The following is a 24,041-nucleotide window of genomic DNA, read 5'->3' on the forward strand; positions in this document are numbered from 1 at the left end:
CTCTGGACCAAAACCTTTAGACTGATGGGAACACTTCACAGGTTTTAGATTCTGTGCCTTTGTGTGTAACCTCTAAGGATGTTAATGTTTGTGTGATGTGTTAAAAATTGAGATGTAATTTTAGACAGAAAACTAGTATCATCTTTAATATACCATCATTTTTGTATAGTGCACACAATCAAACCGTTAAAATGAGTATTGTGCAGATAACATGTATTTATATGAATCCTGAAAGTGTTAAATATATGATAAAAGATAAAACCTGTTGAAAACTCTCTAGAGGTTTTGTTTTGTCGTCTGTGAAATGATGCAGAAAGTGTTTAGTGGTGCAGGATATTGGCTGCAGGCTTTGTATTACACAATGTAACTGCCTATTAACGGTTCATTTCCCAGTGTAGTCTTTCGGCCGACAGACGCAGCTGAAGCCCTGAATCGTCCATTCACACTGTGCACAAACATTAGCACAGAGTCTAAATAGAGTCAGCGTTCTGCAGCTGTTGCTTGGTGAGTAACAAAAACAGTGAGGCTGTGAGCTCCTTAATGATGCAGGGTTGGATGACATGTTTGATCGTTCTGCAGCACGAAGGTTTTCCATTATAGCAGGTGCCACTAAGTCCCTGTTAGTAACACACCAGCTGCTGCTGCACTCTGGCCACCTGGAAGAAGCTGGAACAGTGTGATGGGTGATGAACCTTCATAGATTTTAACAGTTACTGCCCTAAGACACTGAAGATCTTTGAGTGATGATCTTTGTACAGTAATACTGCTCTAAAAATGTAGATGTTACATCTGTTAAACACAGTGAAAACATGTAATCAGCAGTTCTATTAAATGTACATTTACTGTTAAAGGTAAGAGAAATGGGAGAGTGGGAGCAGCAGGGAACAGTAAGAGGAAATAGGACCCAGTAAAACACTTTATTGACTTTACTTTATTGATCCCTGGTGGGAAATTCCCAAGATACCCAGCAGTATGGAAAGTACTTCAAATTAGAAGTAGATAAGGAAGTTAACGTCAGCTACCCAGCAGTATGGAAAGTACTTCAAATTCGAAGTACATAAGGTAGTTAATGTCAGCTACCCAGCAGTATGGAAAGTACTTCAAATTAGAAGTATATAAGGTAGTTAACGTCAGCTACCCAGCAGTATATGAAGTACTTCAAATTAGAAGTACATAAGGTAGTTAACGTCAGCTACCCAGCAGTATATGAAGTACTTCAAATTAGAAGTATATAAGGTAGTTAACGTCAGCTACCCAGCAGTATGGAAAGTACTTCAAATTAGAAGTATATAAGGTAGTTAACGTCAGCTACCCAGAAGTATATAAAGTACTTCAAATTAGAAGTATATAAGGTAGTTAACGTCAGCTACCCAGCAGTATGGAAAGTACTTCAAATTCGAAGTACATAAGGTAGTTAACGTCAGCTACCCAGCGGTATATAAAGTACTTCAAATTAGAAGTATATAAGGTAGTTAACGTCAGCTACCCAGCAGTATGGAAAGTACTTCAAATTAGAAGTATATAAGGTAGTTAACGTCAGCTACCCAGCAGTATATGAAGTACTTCAAATTAGAAGTATATAAGGTAGTTAATATCAGTATATAAAGTACTTCAAGTATACCACAACATTTTTAACATCTTTTTTTGGGACTATTTCTTCCTCCGCCAGCGCTTTGTTTATGCCGGGCGCTGCAGTGACGCGGTCTGACCTGTAGGTGTCGCTCTAAACTCTTCAGCGAATCAAAACACGGCGGGGAGGGGGGCATGACGTCATTGTCGGGGCATTTTCAAGATGGCGGTGGACTGCAGCCGGATGGACGCTCGGGGTTTTCGTTAATCCTCCCGGTGCGACGTTGACTCCGCGACACGGAGGAAATATCGGTAATTCAGTCGCCAGTGATGAGCTCGGTGCCCCCGGTGAGTGTCAGGTAACGGTGACGTCTCCCGGGCTAAAATGGTAGCCCGTTCCTCCGAGAACAACAGAACCTGCTGCGGAGCTCGGCCCACGGGGCAGGGGGGCTGGTTGCAGGATCGTACGCCCGGGGCCGAGGCCCGTTCGGCGGACTGAGCGGTCATGGAAACGGAGACCGGAGTTTCGTTTTCTGTCGATGTGAACGAGAACGAAGAAGGGGGACCGGGAGTAGAGGGTCAGAAACCGTTAGCGCTGCCAACCGGTGTCGGCGGGGGTCGGGAAGCGGGGAAGGGTCATATTTACGGGACCGGTAACGGGAGGAATGTCAACAGAGACGCCCCGGTACGTCCTCGCCCACACATCATGTTGGAGAAGCTCCTCCCTGGCCAGTTGGCGGACAGATGCGTGGTTTCGGGGGTCTGCGTGGACCACGGCAGCCTGAACGGATATACCGAGTCACTGGGTCTGGAGGAGCCGACGACGGGGCCGCTGAAAGGAGGAGACCGAGGAGGGTTCGGACTCCCAGGGAACACAACCGCTTCCTGTCCAGCTGCGCTCGGGGCTCGGGTTTCAGCGGAGACGGACCGGGGGATGCGGCGGCACCCTGCGGGGGAAAGCGTAAGGAAAACCCCGGATTCTGACGACGTCACCCCGGGAGAAGAGGAGGCGACGCTCGGTGCCACGGACACCGGCGGTGTCACGACCTCTCTGCCATGCACGGGGACGCCCCAGCGGAGCTCCTTTGTGTCGGCTGTCTCGGATGTAAACATGCCCAACGGGGACCTCGACTCCGACAGCCCGGGACACGGCGACCACGAAGCGGACATCGCTTATTTCAAACCGACCGGGGCGTTTTCCAGCCGGTGTCTGGACCAGAGACTCGGTTTTTGCGACACCGGCTGCACGGACGTGAAAGTTTCCAACGGTGGGTTACACATAGTGAACTCCGCCAGAGCCACATGTGACCGGCCGGACCCGGACCACTCACCTGAGGACAGCACCCACATTCATTTCGACCTGCGGGCAAGGCCAGAAAACGGGCCCGGGTCGAGTTTTTGCCTGAGGGACCAAGGTGGCTGCAGCGGGCCCTTGGTCTTTCACTACCCGCCGGAGGATGCACCGGCCGAGATCCCTAATTTCTTTGACCCCTCCATCCTGGGACCAAGTGCCAAACCCCCCTCGTCCTGCCCGTCCTCCCCCTCCAGCCTGAACCTGGACAGCCCGCTGTCGGACGCCAACACCAGGGATGAGGAGGATTTCAGCGGCTTCAGTTTACCTATCAGGCCACACAGCTTGAGGACTAACCCCAACCCGGTGTCCCTCAGCTGTGACGCCACCCCGCTGTCCCCCGACGAGGATGGGGGCTTTTATTTTACAGGTGAGGGGTACCAGGAGGAGGACTTGAGGAACGTTTTGGAAGCGGGTCGCAGGCAGAGCGCCCCGGACAAGCTGCCGGACCTGAGCGAACAGACGGACAGCTCGGACCCCAAACTGCTGCCAAAGAGATTCGGCATCGCAGATTTCTTCACCAGGTAAAACCCAGACAGACACACTCAGGTGATCGTGACACAATCACCAACAAACTAAATAAGCACAAACCCAAACACAGAGAAAGAGATTTGACCTCAGGACTTTTCCCATCTTTCCTGAACTTTATACTAAAAAACAGCACAGTCAGTTTGGTGCATCTGTCCCTTTAACCATGTCCAACAAACACCTGCTGCTAAAGCTGCAGCTTCTCCTGTTTTTATACCAGGATCACAGGAAAACACTGATGTTGGCAGAGTCCAGACTCAAAACTCACAGGCTCATAGACAAGATAAAGTGTCAGATCCCTTTTTCCTCTCGGCTTCAGTGTGTGTGGACAGTTTTTAATGTAAACGCAACACAAACAAGCTGTGGTTGATTATTTTCTCCTGAATGAATCGATTCAACCTTTAGGCGTCTAAAAACATCACTGGGTGATTAAGAACGTGGAACCAGTTTTAGTGTTTTTGCTCAAACTGTGTTATTGATGAGTTTAGTCATGTGACCACTGCAGCCTCAGTTCTGTGTCTGTTGGTCGAGCGTCAGTGGAGGTGAACGGGCGATGGAGTAAATGTTTGCAAAAACCTGAACGGGTCACGGTCTGGTTGGGCCGTGCTGGGCTCACTACGGGCCTGGTGTTGTGATGGGGGGTCGTACGTGATGATATGTGAACATGTAGCTCTCTTTCTGTTTGTTGACCGACCTTTGACCTTGGGGCTAAAGGACGGGGACAGGGGTAGATCCCTTTTCCAGTAAAAGCAGCTGAAAGTCCCAAAACCAGGAGAAACGCACATTGTTGCACGTGAACTTGTGTAGAGCAGAGGAACAGCCGCGACTTTCAGATCAACTGAGTTTCAGAACCTTTGGATTCGTCGCGGAAGTGCAGAACCCTTGTGGGCTCTTAAACTCGGATCAGAACGATGTTGAAGTGCAAATCAGGAAAACAACATTGTGAAAGTTTTTTCCAAGAGTCAACACGACTGGTTCCACGAGATTTTCAGTGTTTGACTTCCAGCCACTGACACACATCCTTGTGTGCAGCAGAGGATTGAATATGTTGTGGAATCTGTTCCTCTGTGTGCACACTCCAAGCGCCTGCAGAGACTGTTCTGCATGCACAGAGACTTCCAGCTGTTTAATCAGACATCTGGGTTCAGTCTGTTATTCCTAGTCCCCTCACATGTTTCTCATATCCAGCGTTGACAATCACAAACATGTGTGTTTTTGTCCACATGAACCTGCAGGACTTCGGCTTCTTCTTGTTTTGTTTTGGCAGACTCGCTGTGGGTTGGACAGTTACCGTTGGTAAAACTGATCATCGGTTTTTGGCACAAAGGGATTAAAGAGGATGTTTTCTGGGTGGACTGGCCTTTTTACAAATATCTGTGTGTGTTCGTAGAGTGTGAGCTGCAGCCCGGGGCCTGTTGCATGTTAAACGTGCCCCGGCCGTGCACGTGTGCAGCGAGCGATGCAGCGGGACTCGGCGAACGGGGACTCTGTCCTCGGGGCCTAGCCCCCAATCGCTGGCCCTGCTGCTGCTCTTCTGCCTTGTGTTCCTGAGCTGATTCACCTCCGCACAGCTGCCGTGATGCAGCACAGAGGCGCCTCTGTCTGCTCACCGGGCATGAACGACACCAGCTTCTCTCAGTTCCTGAACAGTTGGTGTTTTAGACGCGTCAGGTTATCTGATCGCACGCACAGCTGGTCGGCCAAAAACATTTAGAAGTACACGTGAAAAACTCTTTGAAACTGACTTTTAGATATGTTTTCTGTCCTCAGACTAAAATATAAAGTGAATAAATGAAGGACAGATTGGTTTAATCACAGCTGTTGTCGTTAACTGATGAAATCTGAACCAATCACTGTATGTTGTGCTGATTAAACTGGAACTACTCTGCTGTTTATAAAACCTTGACATGTTCTTATCACTGCGTTATTGTAACTTACTGGACAGACCAGTATCAGACCTGTGGTTCACTGGGGACTAGAAACAAACAGTCTTCACTGAGCTGAGCAGGTTTGTTGAGGAGATCAAAGCGGCGGTGGCGGCGGCCCGGAGCAGCCAGGTCTCGGCCTGCTGATGTGAATTTGTTTCTGCTTTGTATATCTGCACTACAGATCTCCCACTTCCCCTTTTTGATGGACCAGTACAGACTACGGCCCCCTGGTGGGATGGAGAGGTATTTTCTCTCTCCAGGTGGAGAACGTAGGTGCTGGTTGGGGTCTGTGTGGTGCGTTCAAGGGACGGTTTTGGCCTAGTCGAAGGTGACGTTCAGGGACAGCTGGCCTTTCCCACCGTCGCTGGTTCTTTGCTGTTTGTCCGGTGTGTGTCTGCTCTCGGGCTGAGGTCGGCAGTTGAAAAACAGTGTGATAAAGAGTAAAGTGAGTGGAACAGTTCTCTGACAGTGTAAAATATATATGGGGAAGTGAAAGAAGCCAAGCAGAGGTAGGAGGATTCGGTTCAGAGCCAGAGAGGTGGATGTTTCTGTTTGGTTAAGTCCCGTCTGTCTGGCAGGTGTAGGAAAATGTGTGTTTGTTGAATCTGCATCGGGCCTGGTTTTGGTTTGGACGTGGTCCTCGGCAGCTGGCTCGAATGTCATGGCTTCTCAGAGGAAATCTGGACAGACAGAGAGGAACGCTGAGGAGAAAACAGGCCTGCAGGAAAACCTCCACGTTGGCTCTTTGGTCCACGGCTCTGACTGCAAAGCCACACAGAACACACAGAAATGCTGCTTTTTCCATCTGAAGCTGTTTAAAAAACACGTTTCACTGCCAGAGTTTGGCTCCTGTTCTCTGAACATTGACTGATTTTTTTTTTTTTTTTCTCTGGGATCATTTCAAGGTAAAATAACTGAAATTACAAAGCTCCAAACCTAATCAACCGTCTCCTCCTGCAATCACAGCGAGACAAAGCTGATGGTTTAATCAGCAGCAGAATAACTGAAATCACTCTGGGCTTTAGGAAACACATTATTTAGCTTCAGCTCCCTGAATAAAGAGGAAACTGCTCTGAAGGAAACACTCGCTCTTTTAATTAATGAAGAAATTGGTACCGATTGCTAACATGGCTCAGGCTGTACCTGCTGCTCCGCCTGTTGTTCAGGTGTGTGACTGATCTGCTTCTGATCTGAGGAGCCGCTTGATGTTCCCGACTCAGACTGAAGCTTTTTGTGTTTCGTTTATTTTACGCTGCGTTATAAATAGTGACAACCTAACCTGTTGCAACTCGGCTGCATTTTTCCTGCCAGCTTCTCCTCTTTGTAGAAGCTGGGGGGCCCCAGAGCTGGAACCTCAGGGGCCTCAGTGCACCAAAAAGTCCAACGTGTTGTCGATTGTGACTCATTTGAACTAAAGAGCCTTTAGTCAGTAAAACCAGAGCAAATGTGAGTTTCAGAAAATTACTTCCTCTTTCTGTTTTTGCTGTTTCATTCGTTGCTCTGCAACAACAGCAAGTGAGAACAATGGAGCTGAGCAGTGCATGCTGGGCTTCATGGAGGGCCATGACTTCTGTTTGTCTACTTGTGCCGCAGTCGTGTGTCTGGCTTTGCTCCGGTCCGTCACAGCTCCACTTCTTTCTAACTGATCCTGTAGTTCCTCTTCGTCCTTCCCCGTTTCTCTTCCCACCTGCTGCCCGGCAGGCTCTTCCACAGAAACGCACAGAAAACTGTCGATGTGGCAGCTTTGTTTCCTGCAGCATCACATCACAAACTGCTGCAACTGCAAAGCTTTGGCCACAGTCATTTTCCTTTGACGTCTTCGCTGTTTAGAAAAGCATTTGTGCCTTCATGTGTTTGAGGAACCGGTTTAGTTTCCACAGTTACACAAACGCCTGGAAATGCTCTTTTGTTTTTTTGGAAACCTTACTCTCATCCTGGAAACTGTAACGTTGAAAAAAACAAAGCATGAATAAAGTTTACTGGTGTTTTCTGTGGCTTTGAATCAAGGAGCTACAACTACAAGATGATTGATTACTTCACCAAAATAATTGGCAGTTGTTTCATTAATTTGCTTTGGGGCTGTTGGTAACGTGGCCTTCACCTTCACCTCGACGAAGGTCTGATGGTGTTTTCTCTGTTCTGTTTTAACAGCAAAGCGACTGATGGAGAATATAATCAGCTGAATGACAGATGAAGGAAATAAGTAGTTTGAGCTTTAGCTCCACATTAGTTTTTCTCTGATATGACAAACGCTGCATGTTGAGTTTCCTAGTGATGAGAACTGGACCCTGGGGAAAAGATTGTTGATTCCTGGGAAGAGCTTTTTCTCCAGCAGACACTGTTTAATTCACTATGAGTAGAAACACTGACAACAACCTTTGTTCTCTCTTTCAGGAGCCTGTTTTCTAGGAAATCCAAAGAGCCCAAAGCGCTGTCCCATAATGCAACGGGGTGGCGACTGTTTGGCAAGACTGCAGCGAGAGAGGACGATCTGGCTAGAGACCCCACCTGCACACCGTCCACACAGCAGGTTGGCTCCTGAACACACACGTTGACACCATCACCACACTGACATGTTGGTTTGTCTGAGAAGTGGCTCATCTTCTGCACCGACAGTCTCCACCAGGAGGCTGCTGAGCTGAAGCTCATGGGTTCTGCTCTGCCAGTCCAACGTTCCCATTGATTCAGTTGTTTCTGACGTGTTTGGCTCCAGCTCGTCCACCGTGACAACATGCTGCTTTTCTCTCGGCCCGTCCTGTAACTGTAAACTGGTAAACGGGTGTTTCAGACAGTTTGTCAGGCAAAAGAAGACGACGACGTCATGTGAAAGACATTTTCCTATTTCTGACTCCAACACTCATGAGTTCAGTCCCAGAAGTAACGAGGAGCTGAGTGTGTTTGCAGCAGCCTGCAGGGTAAACCCTCTCAGAGCGTGTCGAGTAGGTGTGACATCTCTGTTAGTTTGAAAATGAAGTCCAGATGCTGATTGTGTTTTTGTGGGGACGTCTTGCTGTTTAGTCGAGTCTTTCCACACACAGCCTGCAGCTGAGGACGCAGATAATTACCACCCACCTCACACACACACACAGCTGCAGTGTAGCTGGTGGTATCAGGACACACACTCCCTGCAGCAGCAGCTTCCTGCTCTCGGCTTGAATTTAAATCAGTGAGGTTTGATTTTTCACATCAAACAGCGAAAAGCGTCAGGCAGCAGTTGACCTGAAGCCTCGGTGTGATCCACTGTCGATCCTGCAGCTGTCGGGCTTCCTGTTCTCTGGGAAGACCCAGAGCAGACACCGCTCGCAGCAAACTGCCTGAGAGCCGTCGGCCTCTGCACTCTCTCTGCTCACATGTTGGCAGCCAGAGTCAGATGATTCATCGGGAAAAGGGGGCTGGTCACATGTGGTCTGGATCCAGCTGGGTGACACGTCACATACAAAACTGAGCAGGAGGGGGAGGAGGAGGGCTGACTTCACTCAAACTGCTTCCTTTGAATTCAGTTTGAGCAGCAATTATCTCAACCAGCCTTTACTGCCAAAATGAGTTGAGCATCCTGACTGTGGTCACGTGTCGTAATCCTCATTATCTAACTCCGATTCCTGCACGTTTCTCATCCTGATGACACTCTACTACAAACTCTGTCCTAAAAATAAAACTCCAGCCTGTTTCTGCCTCATTGGACGAGGGCTCCTCACCCTGTGGTGAACCAAACCAAACCCAACGTGCAGAAATACAATTTGGGGATTTATCTTAACTGCAAAAGCCTGTCACCCCAAACAGACGATCTAAACAGAGACCTCTGTCACCAGCATGATGCTCCAGGCACGTCTTGCTCTTCTGAAACGCAGCCTCATCTGATACAGAGGGACCCACATGAGCTGAAGTCTTTATGCTGCAGCTGGTTTTCATAATTTGGTCAAGGTCCCATATTTCCTGTGAAGGCAGATCTGTGTGCATCATCGTACCAGGATGCTTTATTGAATAGTGGCTGCAGTTTGGGGGGAGGCCTGCACGAAGGCAGCTCCAACCAGAAATGCTTTTCACACTTTGGTGTGGAAGAACTTGGCTCACCGGTGCAGAGCTCAGTGCCGGTGACCGGTGTCTGTGTTGGACCTCATTGACTCTCTTGTGGCTGAGTGGGAGCAAATCCCTGCAGCAGGTTCCACATCCAGCTGCTTCCAGTTAGAGTCTGGGCTGAGTCGCCTTGTGCAGACCACCGTGATGACTCACCCGCCTCACTCTGAATATCAGCGTATTGTCTTACCCACATGTGATGTAGATAGTTTAATTATATAGAAATCATTTGGTCACATTTCCTACCCCTCAGCTCTGCTGCTGCTTTCAGGACACTTTTATTAAAGTCAGCAGAAATATTATTATTTAGAAACCTTTACAGTTTTACTGATTCTGGTCAGAGCAGCTTTCCTGGTGCAGTTTACTTGGAGTCACCGGCTCGGTCACATGATTCCACACATAGACTTTCACTTCATGGTGAAACTGCTGACAGAGCTGTAGCACCTCAGCAGTTTGTCTCCCTCTGCTGGTGATGCTCAGAATCCACATTATAAAAGGCTTCTTGTGTCACTGACCCACAGCTGTGAATGAAGCACTCTTTGTTCAGGACACACACACACACACACACACACTCTTTAACTCTTAGACAGGGGCACAAACATTAACATTCATTAGCAGCCTGCACAGCCCTCATCAAAGTTCACATCTTCCCTCTATTTACATTAAAGCTTTGTGCTGTCTCCACCCAGCAGCAGGTTGTGGGTCTGAACCCAGGTGGACCCGGGGCCTTTCTGTGTGGAGTCTGCATGTTGTCCCTGTGTCTGTGTGGGTTTTCTCCTCCCACAGTCCAAACACATGCAGGTCAGGATTAGGGTCTGAACCCAGGTGGACCCGGGGCCTTTCTGTGTGGAGTCTGCATGTGGTCCCTGTGTCTGTGTGGGTTTTCTCCTCCCACAGTCCAAACACATGCAGGTCAGGATTAGGGTCTGAACCCAGGTGGACCCGGGGCCTTTCTGTGTGGAGTCTGCATGTTGTCCCTGTGTCTGTGTGGGTTTTCTCCTCCCACAGTCCAAACACATGCAGGTTCGGTTGGTTGGTGACTCTAAATTGTCTGTAGGTGTGTGTCAGCCCTGTGATTGGCTGCTGGTCTGTCCAGGTGGACCGAGTTTTTTTTGCTGTTGGTTTAAAAGCCGAGATCCAGTGTTCACCTTCATGTTGCTGCAGGTTGCAGCTACTCTATACGTATCAGTGAGCAGCAGACATGCTGTTTATCTGTGGTGGCCTGGCTCAGACAGGGACAGGGTTTCAGTTCTGTGTGTCAGCCTCTTTCTTTCCTTGTCCACAGGAGGAGGAGGTGAAGGACTCAGGTGTGTCTTCGTGCCCTCAGCGCCTCCCGGCTGCAGTGAGGAGGAAGAACCTGGAGTTCGAGCCTCTGTCCACCACAGCTCTCATCCTGGAGGACCGGCCAGCGTGAGTAGAGCTAACACACCCTCCGTCACTGGTCCAGTCTGATGACGACATACTAATTTTAGATTTTACTAAGCAGTGTTTTTAGGGCCATCATGATCGATTTTAACAGAAGATGAGAGTGTCTTATTAAATCCTGGTGTGCAGCAATTCAGTTTGAACACTAGTTCAGTTTTTAAGGTTCTCTGTCTCTGTCCTTCAGGAACCTGCCTGCAAAATCTGTGGAGGAAACTCAGAGGCACAAACTGGAGTATGAGGAAATGGTGGCAGGAGCCAAGAGAAGAGGTAGAGACACACACACACACACACATTTACATACACCACGCCTTAACCTTCAGACAATCCTTCAAAGTGTTCAAGTGGTGAGGACCAAAAAGTCCTCACAATGCAGGAACGTTATGGTTTCAAAGTGAAGTTGCTCCTCACAAACAGGATGCAGATACAAAGTCTTATTTATAACCTGCGTCTGAAATGATCTTTTCTCACTTGCCAAAAAAAACAGCAAAGATTTTCTTGGCAAGAACATTTTCATTTGTCGGCACAGAGCCATTGTCCTGCTTTGATTGGCCCAGGCTCACACAGACATACGGTGGCCAGCAGGGACAAAATTAATCTCCACCTGCATCTGTGTCTGTCCCAGAGTTGAAAGAAGCACAGAAGAAGAAGCGTCAGATGAAGGAGAGACACAGACAGGAGGACAGCATCTCCAACGCCATGGTCATCTGGAACAATGAGATCCTGCCGCACTGGGACACCGTGTACGTCTCCACAGCTTTGTCCTTCTTGTGTGTGTGTGTGTGTGTGTGTGAAAACCTTTTTATGTAGTGTGTTTATTTGTGTATGTGTGTGTAGGAAGGGGACGAGGCGGGTCAGGGAGCTCTGGTGGCAGGGACTTCCCCCCAGTGTCAGAGGAAGAGTGTGGAGCCTCGCCATCGGCAACGAGCTGAACATCACGCCAGGTACAAACTGCCTCAACGCATCAGTGACCAAATGTGGATTCATCCGCCACTGAAAATAGTCCTGAGGGAAACCTGATTTATAGGGCCCCCCACACAGGTACCATTTCTAACCGCGATGTGTTTTCCTCTTCGTGCAGAGCTGTATGAGATCTTCCTGTCCAGAGCCAAAGAGAAGTGGAGGAGTTACAGTGAAACCAGTTCAGTGAACGACAGCGAGAGCGGTACGACACAGCGCCCGTCTGATACGAGCTGTAACGCACAACACATGCTCAAACTGAAATGACCTGTGTTTTCTCATAGATGGAGGGGCGTCTCTCGCTGACCGAGAGTCCAGTCTGGACCTGATCAAACTGGACATTTCCAGAACTTTCCCGTCTCTCTTCATCTTCCAGAAGGTAGCGGACCACCTGTTTTCACGGCTCATATTTTCATCTTTAGTGTTGTGTCATCTTCATCACCTTCACGTGACTTTTCTAATTTTGTGCGAATGAATCCTCCATCCTTAGCAGTGTCTCTCCTCTTTCTGCAGGGCGGACCTTACCATGACCTCCTCCACAGTGTCCTGGGGGCGTACACCTGTTACAGACCTGACATTGGCTACGTGAGTGTTTTTTCTTTCGTAAGAGTTGACCCCCAAAATACTTATTTACATAAAGATATAGCCCACGTTTTCTTAAATCTTGAAAAACATATAAAATAATGGAGTTTAGCTCAGATGTAGCATGTGGCCGATGGCTGGTTTGATAAATACACAGTTTTTGGGCTCAGTATTTTAAAAATGAACGTCATACACTGATGGACACACATAGTCCATCTGTAATGAGGATGTGGCCTCGGTGTTTGTTGGGTTTCAGGTTCAGGGCATGTCTTTCATTGCTGCTGTGCTGATCCTCAACCTGGAGGAGGCCGAAGCCTTTATCACCTTCGCCAACCTGCTCAACAAACCCTGTCAGATGGCCTTCTTCAGAGTCGACCACGAACTGGTACACACACAACTCATAATTCATGTTAATTTATTTATTTCATTCTGTATCATCGTTACCGTAAATATTGATATTTTTTTAATCCCTCCTGTGGCAGATGTTGAAGTATTTCGCAGCCTTTGAGATTTTCTTTGAGGAGAATCTGCCTCGTCTCTTCAGTCACTTCCAGACCAACAGTCTGACCCCAGACCTCTATCTGATCGACTGGTGAGCAACCAAAGACCCTGATGGCTTTTTGAACCAAACAGAGACAGAAAGAGTGGGAGTAGAGAGTAGGATAGGTAGAAGGAGGTAAAGGAGAGGGGATAGACTGAGGGGGTGGAAAGAAGATAGAGTAGAGAGAGGTGCACAGAAGAGTCGAGAGGGGTTGAAAGAGGCAGAAAAGAGTAGAGGAGAAGTAAAAAAGAGGTAGAGAGAAGGGAAGAGAAGAGGTACAGAGAGTAGAAAGGTAGAAGGGTCAAAAGAGGTAGGAAAGAATAGAAAAAGGTAGAAAGAAAGGAGGGGATAGGTAGAGATCGAGCAAGGTAGGTAGATAGGGTTAGTTCAGAGTGAGGGGGTGGAAAGGAGTAGAGATTAGGATAGGTCGAGGGAGGTAGAGAAGAGTAGAAAAGGGGATTGGGAGGGGAAGAGAAGTAGAGATTGGGATAGATAGAAAGAGGGACAGAAGTGTGGAAAGAGTAGAGATTAGAAAAGTAGATAGACAAGGCTAGAGCAAGGGGTACAGAAGAGTCGAGAGAGGGGGTTGAAAGGCAGATAAAAGTAGAAAAGGAGGTGGGGAGAGAAGAGTGGAAAGCAGTAGAGATTAGGATAGGTGGAGGAGGGTCTATAGACGGCTAGAATGAGGTAGAAAGGTGGAGAGAGGTAGGAAAGAATAGAAAATGGTGAGGGGTTAGAAAGAAGCAGAAAAGTGTAGATAGACAAGGCTAGAGCAAGGGGGTACAGAAGAGTCGAGAAAGAGGCAGATAAAAGTAGAAAAGGAGGTGGGGAGAGAACGGTAGATAATGGTAGAAGAATTAAAAAGGGGTCGAGAGTGAGGGGGTGGAAAGGAGTAGAGATGGGCAGTAGAGGTGAAAGTAAAAGCTGTGCCACCTGTCCCCGCCCAGGATCTTCACTCTGTACAGTAAGTCCCTCCCCCTGGACGTGGCGTGCCGGGTGTGGGACGTGTTCTGTCGGGACGGGGAGGAGAGCTTGTTCCGCACCGGGCTGGGCATCCTGCGTCTGTACGAGGACGTCCTGCTGCAGATGGACTTCATCCACATTGCTCAGTTCCTCACACGCCTGCCGGAGGACCTGCAGCCACACACGCTCTTCAACGCCATGGCCAACACGCACATGATCAGCAGGAACGGCCGCTGGGCTCAGGTCCGTAGGTTCTGTCGTCTGGTTCTGGAGGCTTGAAAGCAGCAACGACAGGATGATGTTGAAACAGTAAAATGTTCTGTTTCCTTCCAGGTGTTTTCTGCGCTGATGAAGGATGGAAGCAAAGAGCTGGACAAGAACTCCAGCCCAGCTCTGAGAAGCTAACACTAGCTCACGTCCCTGCGGTGGCTACAAAGCTTGGAGAGAATCCATCCAGATGCTAAGGTGGGAGCTGAGGACCAGACTGTTTGGCTGAAGATGACCTGTTAGCCCGAGCATTTTCTGGAATCTGGAACAGATCAGAAAACCGAGTGGCTGGTCAGTATTTCCCCAGACAGGAGATGATCACTGGTTCTGTCTTTGACACATGGAAAACTCAAACTGACTTCCAGACCACGTGTCTGGGACATGAAGACCACTAACACCAAACTTTACGCCCCGCGTGACTCTCACAGACTGCAGGTCTAACGTTCGGTGCTAATTGTTTTCTAAAGGCTTCTGTTCTTATTGTAGGTCCTTGTGCTTTTGATTTCACTCTGATTAACGTGCTGCATCGTTTTGGCTCGAAACGACGGGACAGTCCACCAGCATGGCTGATGCTAACATACTGATTTAGCTGATCAATGAATTCTTCTCCCACTTTAACCTCGTAGCTTTTTAACTTTTCATCTGTAGACAAAAAAAAGTAGAACATTTGAGTGAATCTTAAAAACTAAAATAAGACATTTTGTAATTAGTGTTTCTAATCATTAGAAATAATACACGTTCCATCAGTGGAACTAATCGATGACAGGCAGAACCTAACATACCCATCATGCATTACTCTAATTCTTTTCCACTTGTGATAAACTATTTAAATATGTTTTTCTGAATCTAAAATCTAACTGGTACGAAATGAAGAAAATTCACAACAGGGAGGGTAAGAACAGTGAAGTTTTCAGGGTTTTTTGGCTTAAGGAGCATTCAGTGATATTTGTTGGGTTCCAAACGTCTTGTGGAACCACAGTGAGCCGACAGTAAACAGGGACCCACTTTAGTGCGGGCCCATCGCAGCTTTCAGTCAGTTTTTTTTTGTTTTTTGTTTTTTAAAGCAACCAGATTCCCCTCGGAGCACTTTATTCTCCCGACGCTGAGCAGTTCAAACTGAACTGGCTGCACTTCGACTAGTTTGGGCCTTTTAGCCTTCGCAGCAGAACTGAACTCTTTACTGTACAGAGCAGCAGCAGACTGGACCTTTGTCTTTGGGAATAATCTTATTGCACATGAAGAATTGTTGCATGTCTTTTTTTCCTCGACAGCACTTCTACACTTGATTTTAGCCGCACGTACGAGCCGACGGCAGAACAGAACATCTCGCTGACAGATCAGTAAACAGAACCCCATCCCGCTCTGGTTCTGACAGATCCGGTTTATCAGAGAATCTGCTTATCATGCTCTCACTTGTTTACTCTAAAAGAAAGTAGAGAAAAATGTGATTTAGAGCTTCCCAAAGCACAAAGTGATGTTTTCCCTTCAGAGCCGCAGTGACGACTCAGCTAATCAGAGAAAGAACTGAATTATTTTTGGAGTCGAGCGAACGTGGCTCAAGGGGGAACCAACAAACCAAAAGCCAAAAAAGTGAATAAACATATCAGCACTTCAGACCCGGTGTGTTCTCTGCAACCGGGACGGACAAAGTTCTTCATTTTACGGACTAAAGAATTACTTTAGAAAACAAGTGGCAGATTATCTGATGGTAAGAATCTGCAGCCCAACTTCACCAAAGCACAGTCCGATTGTCCCTCGACTTTAGAATCGTTTTTAAAATAGCTGAAGAAGAACAAATTGTCAGCTGCAGCTAATTTCTAAGAGCACACACTAATACTGTGCAGGCGTCAGCGTCACACACACACCAACGCTGTCAGTAAAATCAGGTGTGAAGTGCTGAAACAACAAACTTCAGTCTGGGCTGTTTCACACAGTACTCACCCAGCAGCACGTGAACAGGCCTCGAACACGTCGACCAGGCTGCTGCTCCGTTGTTGGGTTCTCAGTGGGAACTGGCTGCAGCTCCTGAGGAAAGGAGGGGAAGATGAGGAGGTAGGGAGGAGGAGACACAAGAGGAGACAAGAGGTCAGATGAAGGAAGTGACAGTATTTTAACTGGTGTAGTATTTGTACACTTTACTGTTTATAGCAAATCTGAAGGGAACGGTGGTTGCGAGTCAGAACGACGAAGAGCAGAACGTGTTAACGCCAAATCCCAGCCAGCAGCCACAGACCAGTACCCGTGTGTGCAGTGTGGTTTTTGGGTGTTGAGCTGCCAGACGATATAAAGAAGCATTTTAGATTCAGTGAGATCTTTTTTTTTCTGTTTCTGTTTCAAGGTCAAACTACAAGTTGCTGACATTTGTTCAGGCACAAACCTTCTTTAGGAATTTCAAACTATTGACAGGAAATGAGGTCAGACGCTAAATCTGAGCTGGTCACACAGGAGCTGGAAACAAATCAAGCTGCTGTTTCCACCTGCGTCACCTGCTTGGTTACCAGCAGCACTTTGGGTTTCTGCCTGCTCACTTTAACGTGTTACTGAAAAACTGGCAGCAGAAGCTTCACACTCTGCTCATGTCCTTAAAACCTGCAGTGGGTCCACACAGTCTGGATCATTAGGAATCCCAGCAGGCCAACTAGAAAACAAGACGAGCACTTTGTGGCCACGGGTACACTAATTACACCGAGTATCACAACACTCAGAGAAACATGCTCATTAACACACAGCAGATGGATGCATGTGATTTGAACTGATCTACTTTCTATGAAAACACTTTCAAGCCTTTTCTAAGCCTCATGTAAACACTGCACACCCTGAGTCACTGTTGAGGGCTGAAACCTTTACATCTCCAAACCGTGGGCAGCCTCAGGCGTTAGCACAGATTCAGGTCACAGAGGTAAAACACTTTAATTTTTTTTCTGTTTTAAAATCAAAATGTTTGAGTTTGACCAAAATTGAGTTAAAATCTGTTCATAGCAGTAAATTTAGTCTCAGGCGTTCCTTTAGGGACTGCCTATAGCTAAGGAACTGGGTTATTCTGTACATTATCAAAGTTTTGTTCTGGTATTAATATGCACACTATGTATCTGGGAACATGCCGATTCATAAGTATTCAGTTTTCACTGAAGTATTTTTTCACCATAATTAGAAAGTAGTAATTAAAAGTCGGTGTTATCAAGTGTTACCATCAGAGAAACTCACAAAAAGACCTAAAGACGTGATCAAGTCAAACACGTCCACATATGAAACCGTGTTCGTTCTTCTACAGACTCTACACAGTTTAGCAAATAAACGTGCAATATGGTTGTTGACAGAACGTAATTACCCAGAATCCTCAGCAGGCTGGTTTAACGTTGTCTCACTCCAGATTGTTGAAGAAATGTTGGGAACATGAGATTAATGTGACACTTCCATCTTGTCATTTTATTTATCGTTGCTTTCTTTGGTATTTTATACTTTCCTGTAAATTCATTTAGCTTTTGGTTTTTTTATGTGTTGTCTAATTTCAGTGTACAGTGTTTTTCATAATGCCTTATAGGTAATGTAAATATAAATTTCATATAATGGCCACTAGTTAAATATGTAAATAAATATCTCTGCAAACTGAATTCTGTCTCTTTTTTAACTGTTTTTGGACTAAAAATGAGACAAATGAAATGATTAAACAACAGGAAGATAAATACACACAAATTACTGTGAGCATTTTCATTTCACATTTTCACATAATGAATTCATCCTTAAGATCCAAAAATATAACATTTTCCTAAACGGACCAGGCTCCAACATGAGCAAAGTCATTTTACTTTACTGGTAGTTTAAGTACAGTAGATTTTGATACTTGTGTACTTTTACCCACAACAGTATTTTTACCTTGTAGTATTACTATTTTTACTTAAGTAAAAGATCTGAGTACTTCTTCCACCACTGTAAAAATGTAATAATCCTACAAAAATAGTAAGAATTCATAATTTAAACAACCTCAGTATTAGCAGTTTTACATAACTGGTTAATTATATGAACAGGTTCATATTTATTGCTCTTAAATAAAGATCCTCCTCTTGATTAGCTGTAGTTTATACAGGAAGTTTTGTACTGAGAGATAATATTTACTTGTTTTTTTAAATGTATTAATTTTAACAGGTCATTTTTTGACGTTTGCTCAGCAAAGTTATTACTGGAGTTCCAACATAAACATGAGATTTTCAGCATATAAATAAATGAAAAGAAACCTGAGAGCAGGCTCTGTTCTAAAGACGTTTCCCACCTCAGACCCACAGTCGGTGTCGGTACCGTGGGTGGTGGAATGTGCTGCTGTGCCCAGCTCAAGGCACCAGATGGAGCCTGAGGTCCAGCTTTATTCTTCCAGCTCTTCATTCCAGTCCTGGCACAAGGAAATGAAACGGTTCTGTCAGTGCAGCTCTACACGTCCACACAGAGAACCCATCTGTTCAGACCTACTGATGCAGCTTACATTGACTATGCTACGCTTCTTATTATCATTACTGTGAGTCAAAGACTTACTCTCAAAGCCTCATGGGAGTTGTAGTTATTGCACTCTAAACACTGCAGTTGTTTAATCTTTAATAAAATGAGGAGGTGTTTAAATGTTAATGTAGAACACTTGACTCTTCTGGAAAGAAGACTTGTACCTAAATTCTCAGTGGAAACACTGTTAAAGAATCAACTCTACAAATACAGAACACGCACCTTATGTCCGAGCTGTGATCCTTTTAGTGCCTGTTTACATCCAGGAACAGGTCAAATTCTGTTGCTAACATTTCGACTTCAGCACTGAAGTGAGCGTGAACATCTGTGACTGGATCCAGGCGTCACAGCCGTGCAGATAAGCGGGACCATACTGGGGGATCTCAGGTATTTCCGAGGCCTGTGGTGGAGGGTGGGACGACGCCGCGAGGGGCCTCACGCTGCTTCTGATCGAGGGGAAGAAACTGAGGTATTTGGCGGCGGTCTGGGGGCCTTCCTGTGGAGGTGGGGCTGGAGGGGAAGGAGCCTGGTGCCGGGGGCCTCTGGGGTACCACAGCAGGAGGCAGGGAGGCCGAGGTCAGGTCAAAAGACCCTGCATGGAGGGGAACAAACGAGTCTTTAAAGAGCCAAAAAACAGCAGCGGAAAGATGTAAATGGTTCGTCACAAGCACATTATCACATAAAACATCCAAAAACACAAACCAACTTTGAAAAAGATATTTATGTTTAGTATTAACGTAGTTCAAGTCTTTTAAAAGATGCACACTGACCAGATGTGATGCACTTTCCTGCATTTCATTTAAAACTTCCAAGAAAAAAAGGTTTTAAAATGCAAAACTAAAAAAAAAAAAGCCAACTTGTTACGGACCTTTTCTCCCTCACAGGGTTTGTCAGTCAGTCAGTCTGATCAAAACCTTCAAAGAAAGAAGAAAACTGTAGTTCTACTTTATTATTGATGATATTGATGCTGCATTTAAACCCCCGTGACTTTTTCATTCTTAGCTAGAAACTGCAGGGATGCAGCAAAGTGAAGTGCAGCAGCTGACCACACCTGTAATCACTGCACCAAACTACATCTGCAAATCAATTAGAACTTAGACCACATTTCTGACAGACACCATCATTGATAAGGCCCAAAGGTTTGGTTAACTATGACTGACCAATCACTGTTTATTAACTGAAGCTTCAGCCCATTGGTGGGAAACAAGTCAATCAGTTGTTGTGTTTAAAGCAGCTGCTGAGGAGGGAAAGGAGAAGCAGGAGGTGGTAAAAAGGTACAAAGACGGGGGAGGTGGTGCAGATGACGGGTCAACACAGCGTTTCCTGTCCTCCGGGACGTCTGGTAGCTCTGGATGACTGGATCACTCATCTCTCTTCCTGCACTCTTTCATCTGCCCTTCGCTCTCTGCCCCCTCCTGCACTCATCACTCCCTCACCACAGACTGTTTGGCTTCGGTCCACATTAACCCCTGGCCAGTCAGCCCCTCGCCGTTACCATGACACCCACACTGACAGGTAGAAACGGAGAGTTTACCTGTCAGCAGTTCCTCTAAAGACCGCAGGATCCTGCACCATAACCGGGGTCAGGCTGGTTCTTTTAAGTTGAAGACTTGGCAAACTCAAATACATTTTCTGAGTCTGAAGAGTCTGTTTTCAAATCCACAGGACTAACAACATCTGCAGCTGCTCCTGTTGGAGCCACTTTGTACCTGAGTCAGTCACCTGTGCAGGTGACATGACGTCTACTAGCGTCTCCCTGGGTTAGCGCTAGAAGCTGGTGGAGCAGTGGAACCAGAGACTGTAAACAGTGACGGCCGTTCTCAGAGTCTGGAGCTGGTTTTTGGAAAAAGACGGGCCTCCCATTGTTGGTGAGGAAGAACCATGTGAGCCAGGTCAGCGGTGTGGCTCCCTGCTGGGTTTTTAATAGTTTTTGGACAACAATGGAGGTCTACGGCTCAGACCGATAAGCTGAGCCAGGTTCTGGATGCACAAACATTACACTAAGGACACCACATTCATTGGTGCTGTCAGTCTCTGGATGGGATCTGGACTCAGGGACACACAGAATCAGCAGCTGCTGCCTTTAACAAGGATAAACTGATTCATTCATTTCAACATGAAAATTTGAAACCATGACAAGAAACAACAATTTCAGAAGACCGTAATCAGGCCTGCGTGTGGCTGGAGGACCTGAACTCAGGTGTGATAAACCACAGTTAAGTTTTAACAGGGGGGCAAACACTTTTTCACACAGGGCCATGTAGTTTTGGATTTTGTTTTTCCTTAATAATAAAAACCTTTATTTAAAAACTGCATGATGTGTTTACTTGTGTTATCTTTGACTAATATTTCAATTTGTTTGATGATCTGAAACATTAAAGAGACAAACATGCAAATCAATAAGAAATCAGGAAGGGGGCCAAGACTTTTTCACACCACTGTAGATGAAGATCCTCAGGTTTCAGGACTGCAGTTGGAACCTGGACTTGTGGCAGAGCTCAGAACACGAGCAGTTGCAGAAACATCCGAGCCGGGTGGCCTCGAGGCCAATTCTCTTTAGCTCCCCTTTCACTCCTCACACACCAAATACCGCGAGGTGGGACGGAGGGAAAGCTGCTAGGCGCCGAATTGCAATTAGACGCTCCATTATATAAAGGCATATTCAGATAACAGGGGCACCGATGAGGTCAGTACGTGCCTTTTGTTGTGGGATTAATGAGATTTTTAATAAAACAAAAAATGCTTCCTTTCTTATTGTAATGACCTAATGAGTGCGCCGGTGGCGCCGGGCCATGTTGGTGGGAAAGTCCCACCGGTCGTACCCGTCTCTTGGTGGCCTCCCCCTTCCCTCCGTCATTTCCCTGCACCTGCACCTCCCCAATGCTGCCCCGTGCTTTCCGGACTCCCTCCTCCAGTGTTTGTATTCAGAGCCGGGGACCAAACAAGTGTTTAATTACCATAAAATGCTATCGGCATCTAGCCCTGTAGTACAATGGATGGCAACATAGAGCTCATTGATGTTATCAACAAGGGGACCACTGGTCAATTGGGTCATTGATTTGGATTGTTTGACAGACCCAGAGCCAAGGCTACAGGAGCAAGCAAAGTTCAAAAATCCCCCTCAGTTGAATCGAGAACTTTGTCACAGAATCTGTTGGAAGGGGCTGTCAGGAGTGATTAGAGGGCATGAAAGGGCTCAGCGATCAAACGGGGCCTGTCCCAACGCTGCGCATTTAATTAGAATTTGCATGTCTTTGTTCCTGACCCCTCAGCAGGCATGATCTGATTACAAGGGTGAACAGTTAGCACCAGGGGAAAGGAGGACTCACAATGAGCGGCCGTGCTTATTTGTCTAACAAAACTGATCGGCTTGTTCAAAACGAAAACAAATCCCAGCCTTGATGGGTCAGCGGACGAGAAACACCTGGAGCGATGCTCAGGTTCAGGTGTGGCTGAAGCAACTTCCTCTGTCTCCTGCCTAATTTCTGTCTCCCACTGAATTGTGGGAGTTTGGGAAGCGTAAGGGGGGGGTGGTGAACTGCTCCCTGGCTCATTAACTGGGAGGCACAGCGCCCTTTGACCCCTATGATGCAGGGTGACAGGGCAAACGAGGAGAGGCGATTGGCTCGCAGCTTCAGCAGTTGAACATGCCACCAGTGGTGTTCCAGAGTGGAAAAGGGCAGCGTGGAAGAAAACGTCCTCTCTTGTTTTTCCTTCTTTGTTCCCTCGTCCTGTCGTCCTGATTTAAGGATTGAAACAGCAGAAAAACTTCACGGGGAGCAGATCTGACAGGCTGCAGAATCAGATCAGCACCAACTAGTGACACCGACTCTGGTTTTCATGACACAAACACATTTTTATATTCACAGGATTTAGAAAAAAGGTTTTCAGTTTGTTTTGGGTCTGTATCTGACCAGTAAAATATCAGAATTCACCCAAAACCTTTGGGAAAACTCAACGTAGAGAAATTTGTACTTACTCTCCAAGTCAGTTGTCGTCTTCACTTGAAAATAAAAACTTCAAACTTTTGTTCCTTTATCTCTGTCAAACATCAACCAACAGTGAAGTGTTTTTTATTTCTGCCATCCAGCACTGATCAGGTTTAACTTCTTTCCAAAGAGGAGATATTAGCCACTGTTTTAAAATTAAAGCGTCTTTACAAAGTGACTGCGGTGCTTAATTATTGGAGTTCAATTACACCTGGAAGCCACTGCTCCTCCACATTGAGAGGTGACGTGGCTCGGGCATCTGTTCCGGATGCCTCCTGGGCATGTCCCACCGGGAGGAGGCCCCGGGGAAGACCCAGGACACGCTGGAGTGACTATGTCTCTCTTCTGGCCTGGGAATGTCCCCCCGGAAGAGCTGGAGGAAGTGACCAGGGAAAAGGAAGTCTGGGCGTCCCTGCTTGGACTACTCTGATGTATCTGCCGCTTACAGACACAAGGTTGTAAATTAACGTCCACACATCGTTTTTCTTTTTTGCAAAGTTGGAAACTTCCTCTTTTTTGTTTAAAACTCCTTCATGCAGTGGAGTGTCGCAAAAACCACTTTCAGTTTCTGTTTCAAGATGATTGGCAGTTCTTGGCAGTCACCCCCCACTGCATTAGAGGATTTTTGCATAAACTTTGCCTTTCACAACTTGAATGTGGGTCCACTGTTGCACTTGGACTTCTCTCTCTGGCTTTCACTTGATTTCGATCATGGAAACAAACTTGGTCAAAACATGACGCAGGCATCTACGTCTTTGAGTCTGTCCTATATCGTCACAACTTCCATCTGGAGCTGGCAGTCTGCTGCCACTGGTCCACTGGCCCTCTTGTACTTTGGATTACATTGTGTTATAGATGTTTCACAAGAGCGAAAGACTGAATGTCCTGGGAATCACTTTATAGCAGGTCATTTTCCAAATGACAAGGACTGACGTTGGAATGACGGAAGTTGAAATGATATGATTTTGCTCGCAGAGCTCAGCGCACCGAGGTGGAAAACAGGCTTCTGTACTCTCTGAACCCTGAAATAATGACCCTTCTTTGTTCATTATCATCTACTCGGTCAATCATAACACATCAGAAATGGGTTTAGCATTCAGGCGCAGGACAATTGACTTTGTGTGCCCTTCCTCACCAGTAAGCTGTCACAGGGCTTCATCCAAATTGAGGCAATTACCTGCGATGTGCCTCCCCCATTAAGCTGAGTGTCTCCACTGTGTCCTAGTAACAGCGGCAGGACATGGCCTAATCGGCCACAGTGTTTCCCCAGAGTTCACGTCCACTCCGAGCTGCCACGCCGAGGGTGAGCTGAGGGCAGTTGCATCAGAGACAAAGCATCTGCAGCCAGACGGTGTCCAGAAAAACAGCTGCAGTGAAGC

General features: G+C 46.7%; 1 protein-coding gene and 1 long non-coding RNA gene across 4 annotated transcripts in view; one reads left to right on the forward strand and one right to left on the reverse strand.

Annotated features, from left to right (window-relative positions):
- Positions 1-1,786: 1,786 nt before the first annotated feature.
- On the forward strand, positions 1,787-14,843 carry LOC113131669 (TBC1 domain family member 12-like). The gene is made up of 13 exons (XM_026309202.1): positions 1,787-3,444; positions 7,771-7,906; positions 10,736-10,860; positions 11,060-11,142; positions 11,498-11,615; positions 11,710-11,816; positions 11,954-12,037; positions 12,117-12,211; positions 12,346-12,417; positions 12,671-12,799; positions 12,897-13,006; positions 13,903-14,161; positions 14,252-14,843. Exons 1-13 carry the CDS (start codon positions 2,075-2,077, stop codon positions 14,321-14,323), a joined length of 2,760 nt encoding a protein of 919 aa, XP_026164987.1. The 5' UTR covers positions 1,787-2,074; the 3' UTR covers positions 14,324-14,843.
- LOC113131670 (uncharacterized) overlaps positions 12,819-24,041 on the reverse strand; it is a 33,933-nt gene continuing 22,710 nt past the window's right edge. For 2 of the 3 annotated variants that reach the window (XR_003295834.2, XR_003295835.2), the window contains exons 5-8: positions 18,896-19,265; positions 18,453-18,569; positions 16,127-16,210; positions 12,819-14,447 (exon numbers count right to left, since the gene is read on the reverse strand). This is a non-coding gene — a long non-coding RNA (uncharacterized LOC113131670). Of the gene's footprint in view, positions 14,448-16,126; positions 16,211-17,513; positions 17,550-18,452; positions 18,570-18,895; positions 19,266-24,041 lie in introns of all 3 variants that reach the window. The other variant, XR_004463230.1, reaches the window with a different exon arrangement.

Source organism: Mastacembelus armatus, chromosome 15, assembly GCF_900324485.2.
Source record: "Mastacembelus armatus chromosome 15, fMasArm1.2, whole genome shotgun sequence".
NCBI classification, from domain to species: Eukaryota; Metazoa; Chordata; class Actinopteri; order Synbranchiformes; family Mastacembelidae; genus Mastacembelus; species Mastacembelus armatus.